Source organism: Loxodonta africana, chromosome 1 (assembly GCF_030014295.1).
Source record: "Loxodonta africana isolate mLoxAfr1 chromosome 1, mLoxAfr1.hap2, whole genome shotgun sequence".
Taxonomy (NCBI): domain Eukaryota; kingdom Metazoa; phylum Chordata; class Mammalia; order Proboscidea; family Elephantidae; genus Loxodonta; species Loxodonta africana.
In genome coordinates, this window is record NC_087342.1 from 115,668,537 (window position 1) to 115,683,558 (window position 15,022).

The window sequence follows — 15,022 nt, forward strand, 5'->3', positions numbered from 1 at the left end:
GAAAGGCGCATGTTTGGAGTCAGGCAAACCTGGGTTTGAATCCTGAATCTGCTGCATACTATCTAAGTGGCCCTGGACTGGCCATATAATCTCTCTAAAGCTCTATTTCCTCACCAGGAAAATGGAGCTAAACATACGTACCTGGCAGAGATGTTGTGAAGATTAGAGTCATGGTATGTAAAAGATCTGGCATGCCAGGCTTACAGTAAGTGCTCAATAAATGGAAGGTGCCATTACATTCAGTCATATTCTCTTTCAACAATTAAAATCCCTGGTCACCTAATGGCATGTTACAACCATCTGCAGGACATAGAGCTTTAGTTTTGATCTTTTTTTTTTTTTTTTCAGGAGAAATGGATTGCGGGTGGAAAGAAGAAGGAAAATGAAAGGAAGGTGAATACCTTGGTCCTTGGATCTTCTGACCAACTGAAATGCAGGAAAGCTTGGCTGTCTGCCTGGATCCAAAAAGTGTAATTATTTGTCTCTGGGGCCACAAAGAACCCACTGAGCCGTGCTCTGTGAAGCAGAGGAACACAGAGTCATGAGAGAGCAACCAAGGCCTGACTCATAGAACCAACCACTGCTTGCCATTATCTTTTGTTTCTCTTTATGGTAATGAGAAAGAAAAACCTGATCCTTGTGCCACCTGATTGGCCGGAGTCCTCTAGAAATTGCTATTCCTGTAGTCTTTGCCTAGTTCTCAATGTCGCTATCGATCTTGGTACACTGGCTGCAAATTGAGACATCTTTGGGTATGTGGTATCCGTGGCACAGGGCTGGATGGAAGCTTAGCTGAGAAAACATACCTAACACAGCCAGTACAGGGTGTGCCCCCTGGTAAAAACTCAATCGATAGTAAATGTTATTTTTATTATTAGAAATGAAGAGAGGTCATCAAGCAGAACTTGCTCTGAGCTTACCAGACACCTCAACACCTGCAGAGTGTATCTTTCCAATTAAAAATATTATGAACCACAGAGAAGAGCTGATGGAAGGTGTCAACAATTTCAAATTTAAAAGCCATAAAATGCAACTTTGAAGAAGGTTTCAGGCAATTCTATGAAACATTTTAAAAATAAGATCCTTTTTTTTAAGTTTAAGATAAATTCTAGCAAAATAGTATTAGAGAGAGATAGCACTAAGATATCTTCCTGATTAAAGTGCCTGAAAAAACACCAAAAATATTTTCTGCTTCTGTTATTTTTTAAATCTTCAATTCAACGATATAAAGAGCTTTTTTTGTTTTGCTTTAATGTACACGTATATGTTATTTTCATCTTTGGAAAGAGTTTTGTTTTTAAAAATAGTTTCTTAAAAAGAACTACAGTCATGTGCTGCATAACGTCCCTTCCGGCAACCGCGAACTGCATAGACATCTGTGGTTCCATAAGGTTATTTTTTCCCCCTCTAGGATCAAAGGCAATCACTTATTAAAGAAAAGTCGCTCGTGAAATACTCTACTTAAATAAGTAGGTCTGATAGGAGCACTTTGGGTTGAAACATGCCTTCTTTCATATAACAAATGTACCCTAACGCAAACACCTAAGGGTGGATTCATGTAGCCTCCAGAGCCACAGGGGAACACTCTTTAGGGAAAGGTGACCATTCCACGTCCCAGTGAAACAGTCGGTCACTTTTTGTAAACATTGTCAGATGCTAAAAACGCAGACTTACAAACTACCATGACAAGTTTTTAAGCAGAAGATTAAAAACTGGGAGCAGACGCCCCGCCTGGAACAATCCAGGCGAGACTCTGAGGGCGGTTTCCAGCAGCCCCTCCCACGGTGCCCTTCTCTTCACACCACCCCCAGCTGAGCCATAAGGGTCTCCACAGCCTTCTGCTCTTCCGACCATGGCTCTTCTGTTACCAGTGAACCCACCGGGACCTCTATGCCAGCCGAGCAGTGAGAGCAAGGCCAGCTCCTCCTGTGGCCACTGCAGAAGGGAGCGGCAAGGTGGTGCTACATGAGGTTCAGGGTCCGGAAGCTCCTGGAGACCAGTAGCATGACTGGCCCTGTCTCAGGGTCATCATCCACTGCATGCTGTTAAGCGGGTTCTCGAGCACGCCTTCAAACGCTAGTAGCATCTTAAGGTTAGTCAGACCCAACTGCACCCCGCAGCTGTCCAGGAAGGCTTGGAATAAGGGGTTGTCCGGGTCCGCGCCCTTGTTCAGTTCTCCGGGGAGGGCTTCCGGTCTCCCAGCAGCCACTCACAAGCAATGTTCTCCTGGTTATTGTTTACTCAGAGGGTGTCAATCACCTCCTTCTCCTCGAACTCCATTTCCATCAGGGAAATGACGGCCTGCGCCTACGCCTGGAGTTTCTTTTCCCTTCAGATCTTTTGAAGACCTAGGTTAGCTCGCTTTTGGCCTCTTCTTCTTCCGCACTCCTCCCAGCAGGCGCCTGTAGCTGCAGGGCCTTCACGGCTCTAGCCTCTGGAAAGTCCCTCTTTGTGAGCTGCTGCAGGGCAGCTTCCTTCCCTCACTCCTCCTCTTCCATGTCCTGCATGGCATTTAGTCCTTAATCCCTGTAATGTGTGGTGGAACATATAAGTACTGCTTATATTTTTCACATTTGGGGTTAATTAAGAGGCTCCTTTCCCACTTATAATCTGTGCTGGTGTCGGGGTAGGGCCATGCATAATTGTGTAAAGGATTGTCAGATGGTTGGTGCCATATCTCTGTGTTGACAGGTTAGTGTATGAGGTGGTGCATCCTCGAGGAGTGTTTGTGTGGAACTTTTGTCTCCTTGGGTTTCTGCACAGCAAGATAAGCCTTTTAAATATACTTACAGTTTTCTGTGTGTTACTGGGAAGGTGAGAGTTTTCAGGATTAGGTAATATTCAAGTGAATAAGTTATTTTCAGGTACAGTACAGTGCAAGCACACTTTGTAGCATGCTACATGACCACTGGGACACGTAAGTCCCCACATCCTAGCACCAGAGTCCACGGGGACATGTGTCTCACATATTTATCAAAATCCATTTTACCTAACAAAAATTACCTAATACTTCATGATTCAGCATGCATTTCTTTAATGAAAAAACATTACATCACCAAAAAATTACGAACAAAATTCTTTCATGAAGAAATAATTCTATGGCACTGGGCTTCAGTACAAGCAATTTTTGTGCCACCTTGATGAAAGGTTGCAAGACTTCCCAGAGTTCTGTCTGGAAGTCTGGCATGTTGGTCTGGGCCAAGGCCTGGTCCGTGTTGTAGGAGGACAGGTTGACATTGCTCGGAATGTAACATCTCTGTCTGGGGCTGTGTGGTCTTGTTTCTTCTTTTCTTCCACAAAGACATCAGCTATCTTAGGAAGTGGAGCTGAGGCCCACTTTTTCATCAATAATAAGACATCTTTGTCTTCCATGTTCTCTTCTGAGATCATTTTGGTATCATTCAGTACCCTCTGTGAAGTAGCTGTATTAATTTATGATGCATTGCACTTCTGAGGTCTTCTAGATTCCCATGTGCACAGTGCCTGAAGCAGTGCCCTTTGAGGTTCTCCACCAAGGTGTCCTTGGTTTCCTCCTCCAGCCACTCAATGCCGTTGGCCGAGCAGATGTCCAGCTGCAGCACCTTGCCCTTGAATATCTCCTGCTGCATGAACTTCACACTGCTGCTGCCCAGTCTATGAAGGTCACCAGGGAGGGCAGGCAAGGCCAAGCCTCACACACACTAGTGCTGGCCCACCCCAGCTCTTGTCAGCCCAGCCACCCATCATTCACCATGGCCTAAGCAGTCACCTTGCCCTCGCCACTGCTACTGTGGTCCCATAAGGTTTTAATATAATAGGATTTGCAGGGTTGTAGTTAAATCAGACGTTCATAATCTAGGGACTGCCAGTATATAATACGGTGTTCGCACAATGTCCAAATCACATAACACCCTATTTCACAGAACGTATAGTAGACGTTAAGTGACACATGACTGTATTTGAAAAGTTCATCAATATAATAAAATTGATTTATCAGTCAATAAGTATTTCAATTTTCAGCAAATAAATGAGAGAGGAAATGGAAGAAGAGTTGCTATCTGGTTTGTGACTTCTCAGAATGGCAATTAAAGGAATATACCCTACAGGTCATAGAGAAAATTCTGTTTGTTTTCTTTAACTTTGGAGGTGGTTTAACTCTCTCCTTAACAGCCCACACATATGAAATATAGCTGAAAGTTTTCCATTTGAATATTATTAATCATCATCAAAAGCTCTAATGACGTTGTTGTTATTAGATGCTGTGGAGTTGATTTCACCTCATAGCAACCCCATGTGACAGAGTGGAACTGCCCCATAGAGTTTTCTTGGCTATAATGTTAACGAGACAGATCACCAGGTCTTCCTCCCATGGGGCGGCTGGGTGGGTTCAAACCACCAACCTTTCTTTTTATAGCCAGGCTCTTATCCATTTCACCACCAGCATTCCTTAAAGCTATGACAAAAATGTATTATTAGGTGCTACAGGAGACCACAAATTGCTACGACTTTAAAACCATAAATTGGTGGTTAAATACCTTTATGGGTATAGCCAGAGCCTGTATGCAGTGCTTAGTTAGCAAGACTGAAGGGCCAATGGAGACGCTATTCTAGAAGTTTGCAGAATATCTTCCCTACTTTGCTTCTTCAGGAAACCCTGGTTGCATAGTGGTTAGGATCTACAACTGCTAGCCAAAAGGTCAGAAGTTCAAATCCTCCAGGCACTCCTTAGAAACTCTAGGGGCAGTTCTACTCTGTCCTATGGGGTCACTATGAGTCAGAATTGACTCGATGGCAACAGGTTTGCTTCATCAATGCCTGAAAGTCCCTGAACAGGGAATGAAGACTTTCATTCCACAATTTAGTTGAGTTGTAAGATGCTGAAATCCATGGAGGAGGTCACAGATTGGCTGAAATTCACACTCAGGAATAATGACCAACATCAAACCCATTTTTGAGAAGGATTTAGAAAAGGGGAGAGATTCCTTGAAGAATAAAGGACCTATTATTCTACATGAACATTGTGAGCACACTAAAGAAACAGTGTGTCTAAGCAATTCTCAAACTTTCTGTGTTTGTAAGCCCACTTTAGAATACTAGCAATTTCAACTACATCATGAAGATTCGAGACAGTATTAGACATAAAGCATTATTATAATGCAGTTGCTACAACAGAAAGCAATGTCTCTCAGAGTTTACAAGAACTTCCCCAGCTATTACATTGGTCATTGTATTGACCTTGTGATACACAGCATGATGGTCCAATATCAGTTGAGACACAAGTCAAACTATGTTGTTGAATTAGCTAGTGTTATAAATTCTCCCCTGGAAATCTCACTACCTTACTTATCCATATCCCAGCCTCACTTAGGCTAGTAAAGATGCTTTTGATATGGGATTCCCACTTTTCCTGGGATCTACAACATACCTGAAAGGTTGCCCTTCCTTTGACCAAAATCCAAATGGAGAACTAGCACTAGGGACAATCTGCCACCTGTACCCAGGGGTGGCTTCAGTTAGGTCCAAGCCCTCAGCAGCATCTCCAACTTCAAAAAGAAGCCCTCTGTTGCCTGTAAGACATGTATAACACATAAACATCAGAGGGCATTCCTCCCCAATAGATTACAGAGTAGAAGATGACCCAGGTATTATCTATAAAGGTAAGTCAACTGAGTTCCAGATACAGTAGTCATGTGAGAGGTTCTTTTGTCATTGTTGTTAGTTGCTGTCAAGTTGACTCTGACTCATGGTGACTTTATGTATAACAGAACTAAACGTTGCACAGTTTTGCGCTATCTTCATAATCTTTGATATGTTTGAACCCATTGTTGCAGCTATTGTGTCAATCCATCTCATTGAACATTTCCCCCATTTTAGCTGACCCTATACTATACCAGGAGCCCTGGTAGCGCAGCAGTTAAGAGCTGGGCTGCTAATCAAAAGATTGGCAGTTTGAATCCACCAGCCACTCCTTGGAAACTCTATGGGGGTGTTCTACTCTGTCCTATAGGGTCACTATGAGTCAGAATTGACTTGATGGCAGCAGGTTTTCTACTATACTAAATATAATGTTAACTTCTAGCAATTGGTTCTTAGATAATACAAATGTTCTAGAAGGCAGAAAATGCTCTTTGCTGTAGGAGTTAGCCTCTTAGAAGGAGAGAATCAATAAGAAATAGTAAGAGAAAAGATAGTCTCAGAGGAATGGAAAAGAATGGGAAGTATTTTTTAATGGGAGTGACGAGGAAAAGAACCCAGTCCTGAAGAAAATGTAAAAGCAGAAACAAATGCTGTGATTGAGTAAAAGGAAGATACAGTGATCATGTGCTTGTGGCTTTTTGTGCTTCCCAAAGCTGGGAGTGGACTTCGATATTTGTTAAGGTCCAGTTCATCTTAAGAATTCCATTCCTTTAAAGCCCCTTTCCTTCAGAAACTTGGCAATATTTTAATTTTTCACATGTTATGCCCTAATTTGTGACCCTGCACATAGAGCCAATTATATGGCATGTTACTATTGCATGATATTTTAAATGATGTTGTATTTATTAATTTGAGTTTTATACTAAGCAAACCTGGTGGGCAAAGGCACAGGTGCAATGTATTGGATACTAACTAGGCTTCAGGGTAAAAGCTGTAGAATCAGGCAGCTGTGGGTTCCAGACCTGCCACTTACTAGATCTGAGGTTTTGAACAACTGCTTAGTGTCCTCGTGTCTACTCTTTCTCATGCATCAAAATGTGGTTAATTATACATAGAGACAATATGCTGAGGACTAAGGGAGCCTAAAGTATATTCATAAAGAGCCTGAAATATACTAAGTGCTCAATAAGGGATAGCTATGGAGCTCCTGGGTGGTGCAAATGGTTAACATGCTCAGTTGCTAACCAAAAGCTTGTGGTTCAAGTCCACCCAGAGACATCTCAGAAGAAAGACTGGTGACCTACTTTCAAAAAATCACCCATGGAAAACCCTGTGGAGCATAATCTTCTCTGACACACATGGGTTTGCCATAAGTTGGAATTGACTCAAGGGCAATTTTTTTTTTAATGTTATTGTTTTAAACTACTACTGTTGTTCCTAAAACTGGGAAATAGAGAATAAGCAGACATATAAGAATATATATTAGGAATATTACTTTAAATTAGGGTTTCTCAACCTCACACTATTGACATTTGGGGCTGGATGACTCTGTCATGGGGCTTTCTCTTGCACTGTAGAAAGTTTAGCAGCATCTCTAGCTTCCACCTCCTAAAGCCAGTAACACCACCACCACCACCACCCCGAGTCATGACAACCAGAAATGCCTCCAGACATGACCAAATGTCCCCCAGGGGACAAAATAGCCACCAGTTGAGAGCCACTTCTTTAAAAGTAGTAATTTTACTCAACTTCCATGGAAGAAACTTCAAAAGCTCTTCATTAAGGACATTATTAACTAACTCTCAAAAACAGCTGCATTAGGAAATTATTCTAAAAAAAAAAAAAAAGTTTTTTTTTTTTTTTTACCCAGGTAGCTAAAGCAGAAAATGCTCAAAGAGGGAACAGGCACTCTGTTTCCTGACACAGGAAACACGCATTCTCTCAAGCACTTGTTTCAGTAGTTTTGTTTCCGTGGATGGGCGCTTTCCCTGAGTGAAAACTGCAGATCTGGGACCTGGAGAATTTTCAGGCCAAAGATTTGCATGCATTTCCACACCTGAGTGGCCTTTCCTTAGAAGAGTTTCTTCCCCTGCTGGGCAACTTTCCTTTTGAGTGCTGAGTGTCTGGAGTTGGCATGCACCTGCCTGTAGTTTGACCATTAAGTCTGCCTCTTATGGGACAGGTAAGGAATACACAGTGCAGCCTGTGGTTCTGGGGTGGGTAACACACCAACTGCTCTTACTTCCTAACTACACTTGAGTCTGTAGATGTAATGCTTAGCAAAATAGTAAGCTTTTAATTGGCATCCATGATATGGGAGCTTTAAATATAGAAGGACAGGCGGAACCTGCCACCTTGCCTCCTCCATTTCTGCCCGCTTCATGCGTAAGCTGGGGGCAACATCACAGTACATCCTCACTTTCCAAGTAGCAGACGGCTGCCTGCAGGGGAGAAGAGTCAACATTTAACTGCACCCCATTGTGCCCGCCTCTCTGCCTTGTCTAATGTCTGCTGCTATGGGTATGCTCTAATGTTCCTGTCTTCTTAAACAATGGGCATGCAACTAGGGAGAGTGTGGGGATTTCTTCCAGCAGCTATAACAATATCTTAATGACAGTTATGCTTTCTGGATGATGGTATTTACTAAACCGCATTGGCCATCCACCTGGCTGGGGCTAGGAGTGCAAAGTGTCCCTAAGCTAAGAGCCTCCTTGATCTGAACCATCAACAATGGTATCATCGGCCCAGGGTTCACTGAGCTATCCAGTCCAATGGCTGAGACAGAGTTCAAATGTTTTCATTTCTATCTCCCAGCCCCTTGTGATAAAAATGTAACCAGAGAGCTGTGGAATGATGATACGACTTCCTTACCTGCCTGAGGAGCAGTGAGCCTTGCACCTTTTCCTGGAGACCTCGTGGTGCACTCGATCTTCCTGGGAGACACATGTCTAATGTCGCATGGAATGTCTAACAAGAACAAAATATACATATATGTGTATTTAGAGAGAGAGAGAGAGAGAGAGCCCTGGTGACACAGTGGTTAAGCGCCCAGCTGCTAACTGAAAGGTTAGAAAGGGAGAAAGATGTGGCAGTCTGATTCCGTAAACGTTACATCCTTGGAAACCCTATGAGGCAGTTCTACTCTGACTTTTAGGGTCCCTATGAGTCGACTTGACAGCAACGGGTTTGGGTTTGGGATATATGTCATGAGATGACAGAATGAAACTGAAGTAGACAGGCTCCTATTCTAAGGCAAGGGGCTGGACGTCGAGAGCATAGCAAAAGATGTCACTCCAATTGAAGGAGGCCAGGAAAGGGAGCGTGTAGAGCAGTAAGTAGACCATAGAGCAGCTTATAGTAATCAGAAAGAAAGGAATGCAGTGAGGATGTACGGCATGTGTTCCAGCTGCCATCCACTCAGCTGACCTTGGGAGGGCAAGTGAGGACACTTTCCTGGATCCTTGATGTCACCAGCTAAAGGAGCAGCCCAGCTCACAGAACAAAACTTTCTAGACAGATCCCACAAAAGCGTTTGTCAGGAGACATTCCAGAAGAATCTGCACAGCAATGCCTGCCCACACCGAGGTATCCTGGATGGTGCAAATGGTTAATGTGCTTAGCTGCTAACCAAAATGTTGGAAATCTGGGATCACTCAGGAGTCTCAGAAGAAAGGCCTGGAGATCTTCTTTCAAACTATCAGCCATTGAAACCTCTGTGGAGCACAGTTCTACCATGACACACATGGGGTCGCCAGGAGTCAGAGTCAACATGATGGCAGTTGGTCACTGGTTAGAGCAAGGAGGGTGGGGAGAGGAGTTCCTTTTTGGTGGAAATAAACCTTTATAATGAGGCAACTAGGCTTTTCCCTTCTGTTCTCCATGAGGAAGAAAGAAGTCACTCAGCTTGCCCCACCTCATATCCCCAAGATGGAGACGCCTGAGAGAACTGCCCACGAGCTGTGAGCACAGAAAACTAACATCCTGTTCCCTGTTACACGTTTGCAGAGCTGCAGGACTTCGATCCCACCTGTCCCCAGCCAAGCACAGGTAAAGCAGAATGCACGGGGAGTCTGAGGGGACAAAAATTACTTCCCCCCTCACAAAGTCCCCACGCTACCAAAACCAAAAAAAGCCAAACCCACTGCCGTTGAGTCGATTCCGACTCATAGCGACCCTATAGAACAGAGTAGAACTGCCCCGTAGAGTTTCCAAGAAGCTCCTGGTGCATTCAAACTGCCGACCTTTTGGTTAGCAGCCATAGCACTTAACCACTACACCACCAGGGTTTCCACCCCATGCTACAGGAGGTACATAATTGCCTACAGCATTTAAAACATCCACTATTTTCACTCATTTCAACTTGGTTACCTGCAATGGTCACCTGGGCAGGGCTGCCAAAGAAGTCTCCTGTAATTGTGATGTCTGTCCTTCCCCCAAGGCTCCCAGTTTCTGGAAACACAGATTGTATTTCTGCAAGATAAATAAAAAGGAAGCTTCTGAGTACAGATCAGGATGTGACCCAAAAAATAATATAATAATAGAAGCTATCAGTAATTTATTTCTTGCTTCAATTTTCTAAGACCAGCAATAGTTAGAATTTTTATTTTCTAGTAGTAATCATTCAGGTCCCTGGGGGAGGTGAATGGCTCACACTCAACTACTAACCTAAAGGTTGGCAGTTCAAACCCACCTAAGGGCATCATGAAAGAAAGCCCTGGCTATCTGCTTCAGTAAAAAGTACAGCAAAGAAAACCCTATGGAGCAGTTTTATTCTGTAACACACAGGGGCTCCATAAATCAGAATCAACTCCATGGCAATAGGTTTGGCTTTGGTTTAGTAACCAAACCAAACCTGTTGCCTTCAAGTCAATTCCAACTCATATATATGTACATAATATGAAAAGGACTATATATACATGAAATATGAAGGATCAAATTTTTAGGGATGGGGAAATGTAGAGTCACTCATGGTATTCACAAACCACCCTCCCCCTCTCACCCCCATACCATGGTGCTTTCTTCAGAAATCTGTTTTCCTATCTCAAGGACTTATTTATATGTCAGAGAACAGTAGACTACCCCATATGGCAGAATCAGCCTTGGATGGACCAGACAAGGCCTCAGTCCAATCACGTGAGTCTGCAATTTACTGTAAGCAAACAAATGCACGATGCTGTCATCAGTACCCTCCCACTCCTCCCCTCCTGCACCCCCCTCCCACCATGTGCACTCACTACCGCATACCCAGTTCTTTTGTGCTGCCTCCTGATTGTTTAAAACTCCTACGATAATATGCCACATATGCCCAAGAATTTAATTTTTCCTGGTCCTTTCCTCTCCTTTGATCAAACTTTAATAATTCTAAGTTTAATTCCCCCAGTGGGAAGAAAGGTTGTGTTCTCTAATAAACCAAAGGTACAAAAAGGCTAATCATTCCAAAATATTAATTTTATCAAGGCATTTCCTATGTAATTATTTTACCCACGAGACAATGCAGATGAGATATTTGGGGGCAAAATCAAAATTCACCACTACTACTACTATTATGGGGTCACTATGAGTTGGAATAGACTCAGTGGCAACAGATTTGGCTTTTTTAGTTTTTTCACTAGTAAAAATAATCTCCTTATTTTAATCTACTTCTTTATAATTTTTTCAACATTCACAGAGCACCTACTATGTGGTACTAGGGATATGAAGAGACTGTAAAATAGTTCCTGTCCTCAAGGGGGTAATTCTAGTAAAGAAGAATCTTACACAAAAGTATAATTATACTATCGAGAGCTAGTGAAATTAGAGATTGTATGAAAGTAGTGGTTAATAGCTACAGCTGCTAACCAAAAGGGTGGCTGTTCGAATCCACAAGGTGCTTCTTGGAAACCCTATGAGGCAGTTCTACTCTGTCATATAGGGTCACTATGAGTCAGAATCAACTTGACAGCAACGGGTATAACGGGTATATGAAAGTATGGGGGGAAGGTTTAGGGCTGGGGTGGGAGTATGGAAGGGTAGAAAGAAACTTTCTAAAGATGACCTCTGAATTGTAAAGGATGCATTAGAAACTGACCAAGTGAAGAGGCGGTAGAGATGAAAAGCCTGACTGTGGAGAGAAGAAATTGCACAGAGCACATAGGTATTGCTGGAAACAGATGTTGAAGAGATCAGGAGCTTGAACCATTCTCTGTAGCGATGGAAAGCCATCAGAGGATGGCAAGCAGGTAGAAGCATCAGATGTGTACTTGGTGTAGAGAATGGTGGTGGCTATATAGTGCATGGGTCAGCAGGGAACAGATCTGGCAGAGCAGGGACCCCTGAGAAACTATTGCAGCATGCCAGGAAAGAGATGATGGGGTCTGAATTAAGGCAGGGGTTGTAGAGATAGAGTGGAGACCTCATATTTAAGAAATACACAGGGGGAAATGTGTTTCAAACCCACTCAGAGGCACCTCAGAATACAGGCCTGGTGATATGCTTCTGAAAGGTCACAGCCTTGAAAACCCTGTGGAGCAGGGGTCACTATCTCCCTAAGTTGGAATTGGCTCAAGGGCAACTAACAACAACATGGGAAGTGGAGGTAAAATTGGCCAAAAATAGTGATTAAATTAAGGTGGAGATGAGGAAGAAAGGAAAATCTTGGATGAATCCCAGCATTCTTTCTCATTTGCTTCTTTCAACAGCCTTTGGGATCAAAAGGACAAACATTGCTTTGTCCATTTTATAGACCTTTAATTGAGGCTCAGAAAGCTTAAATGAATTAACCAAGCTCGTACAACTAGCAGTTGAATGCTGGCCCTTGAGAAACTCAGTCTAGACCTCTTTGCAGTCATCCACATCCCCTCTCCCCACAGACAGCTGCCTCCTCTGCTATAAGAAAGTTCTGGCCTGTGAGTCCTCATTGTAAGAAGATATTGACCCTAACCAAAAATCTATTGCCAAGAAGTCAATTCCAACTCACAGCAACCCTATAGGACAGAGTAGAACTGCCCCATCGGGTTTCCAAGAAGCATCTGGTGGATTTGAACTACTGACCTTTTGATTAGTAGCCAAGCTCTTAACCACTGTGCCACCAGGGCCATATAAAATACCTGTTCATTTTTTAGTATGACATTTTACCCACCAGATGGCAACACAATTGCTTAGCATCAGTATCAGCAAGCCATAAATTACCGAGTGAATCCTCAGAGGTAAGGAGTCAGAATAAATGGAAAGATGGGCTTTTGTATTTTTAAGTGCCACTGCTTTTCTGTTAGTTATCAGAACATAGAACAAGGCATGACTACCCTTTCTTTCATTTAGTCTATGTCCATAGACTCTGTGTTGAAGCCTGTGCTTGAGTTTCTTTCAATATAGTAACTGTTTGGGATTGAATTGTGTCCCCCAATTAATAGTGTTTGAATCTTATCCCCTATAACTGTGGCAGGAGCCCTAGTGGCACAGTGGTTAAAGCACTCAGCTGCTAACCAAAAGTTTGGATGTTTGAACCCACCAGCCACTCTACAGGAGAAAGATGTGGGAGTCTGCTTCCATAAAGATTGCTTTTCTCACCTACAGAGTTGCTACAAGTAGGAATTAACTCGCTGGCAGTGGTTTTGGTTTTTTGGTTTATGCACTGTGACTGAAATCCTATTTAGAAATAGAGATTTTTTGTTAATTATATCAGACCGAGTAGGGTAAATTCTAAATCTAATCACTTCTGAGTAATAAAAAGATTAGAGACACACACAGGGGAAGACAGACACCATATGAGAATCACCTACAAGCCAAAGAACCACAGAATGCCCTGAGCTACTGACAAGGAAAGAATCAACATGGCCAAGACCCTGATTTGGACTTCTAGCCTCCAGGACTGTGAAGAAATAAATTTCTGTTCTTTAAAGTCACCCACTTGTGGTACTTGTGTTTCAGCAACACTAGGAAACTAAGTAACTAAAGCTGACACTCATACAGTCAGTGTATTTTCAACCCAGACCAAAGCCTGGTCATGGCTATAGGAACGGTCAGTGAACCCATAGCACTTCAGGTATTAGTGGTCATGGAGAAGTGGCTGGAAGGAAGGGAAGGGATGTCCGATGTTGAGATGTGAAGGAAGGGATGAGCAGTCCAGTGTGAAAGGAAATAGTACCTGAGTATGTCTGGTACAGGAAAAGGTCCTGTTTGGCACTGATCATCCATGCATTCTTATGAACCATTGACCTTCAAAAAAGATGAAGTAGTGTTTGGAGTTAAAACAGCAATATCCACGGAGTTGCATTTTTTAAATTGGCTGCCTAAAGGGAAGATCGTGGACTAGTCTCTAGTGATCTTTAGGACAGTTTGTACACCAGCTCCTGCTGATAATTAGAAAATGATACCGATGGGCAAAGTTTGTTTCCTGACCTATAAAATCATCCTGTGGGAGTAGCAATACCTACTTCACAGGTATTGTGTAATGTGGTAATGTAATGTGAAATAATACCACATTTAACATTAAATGAAATGATGACTGTGAAAAGGCCTTATACGTAAGAGACACTCAATAGACTTTAATTTTATTCCTTCCTAAATTGGAGAGAGAAGAATCTCCGTACTTTCGGCTGTCTGGCTATAGGTAGTATGTGCTTTTACCATTATGATGAAACTAATATCAACTAGACAATGCACTTTTAAGAAAGACACTTGGAAAATTATATAGTGGCAGAACATGAGATTAAGGCATACAGAACTCTTAAGGATTATACATATATTTGAAATACTGAAACTAAGCTACACTACAGGTAATTAGATTTAGAATCTTGTCTTTAGGCTGAATTACAGTCTATATTTACGGTCTTTTGTATCTTGAAATTTTGACTTCTAAAGATTTACCTATAATATTTATCAAAATCATAGCTGACTTAAAAAACAATTGTAATAAAATTAAACTTTTTGTCTCTAAAAAAAAAATAAAGTATCTCTACAAAGCTCTATCAAATTTGGACCCTCCCCATCTTGAAGCTAGAGTTTCCTGAAATGATACAATGCATTTTATGAAACTACATTTCACATGAGACACACGTGGCAGTTGTGAATTTACAACATTATGATATTTCTTAAGAGGTCATTTCCAAAATTCTGTGCCATTGTCACATTGAAATATTTGTATTGTATCTGTAGATGCATCATGAGAACACAATAATATTCAGCCAAGTAAAAGAAGTCAAGTAGGTACATTGGTTTCATTGTACTATTCTGTTTGTATATGTTTGAAATTTTTCATTTAAAAAAAATTTTTAAGAAATCAAGATGAGAAAGATAGATAATGTAAAGTGTAGACAAGTTTTCATACTCCCAATTACTTACTTTCCTTTATTAAATACTGAGAAGCTAACGTTCTGGGAACCTGTAACAAAAAGAAAAACAGAATACAAGGATCTGCGTGAATTGCCTA

At 42.1% G+C, this 15,022-nt stretch overlaps 1 protein-coding gene and 1 pseudogene across 1 annotated transcript in view; both read right to left on the bottom strand.

Moving 5' to 3' along the window:
- Positions 1–15,022, bottom strand: part of PKHD1 (PKHD1 ciliary IPT domain containing fibrocystin/polyductin) — a 595,384-nt gene that overhangs the window by 551,841 nt on the left and 28,521 nt on the right. The window contains exons 9-14 of the mRNA XM_003404439.3: positions 14,935–14,974; positions 13,739–13,809; positions 9,985–10,086; positions 8,488–8,583; positions 5,405–5,546; positions 402–516 (exon numbers count right to left, since the gene is read on the bottom strand). Of these exons, the coding sequence (XP_003404487.2) occupies positions 402–516; positions 5,405–5,546; positions 8,488–8,583; positions 9,985–10,086; positions 13,739–13,809; positions 14,935–14,974 (566 nt within the window). The remainder of the gene's footprint in view (positions 1–401; positions 517–5,404; positions 5,547–8,487; positions 8,584–9,984; positions 10,087–13,738; positions 13,810–14,934; positions 14,975–15,022) is intronic.
- On the bottom strand, positions 1,962–3,608 carry LOC104845699 (ubiquitin-associated domain-containing protein 1-like; annotated as a pseudogene).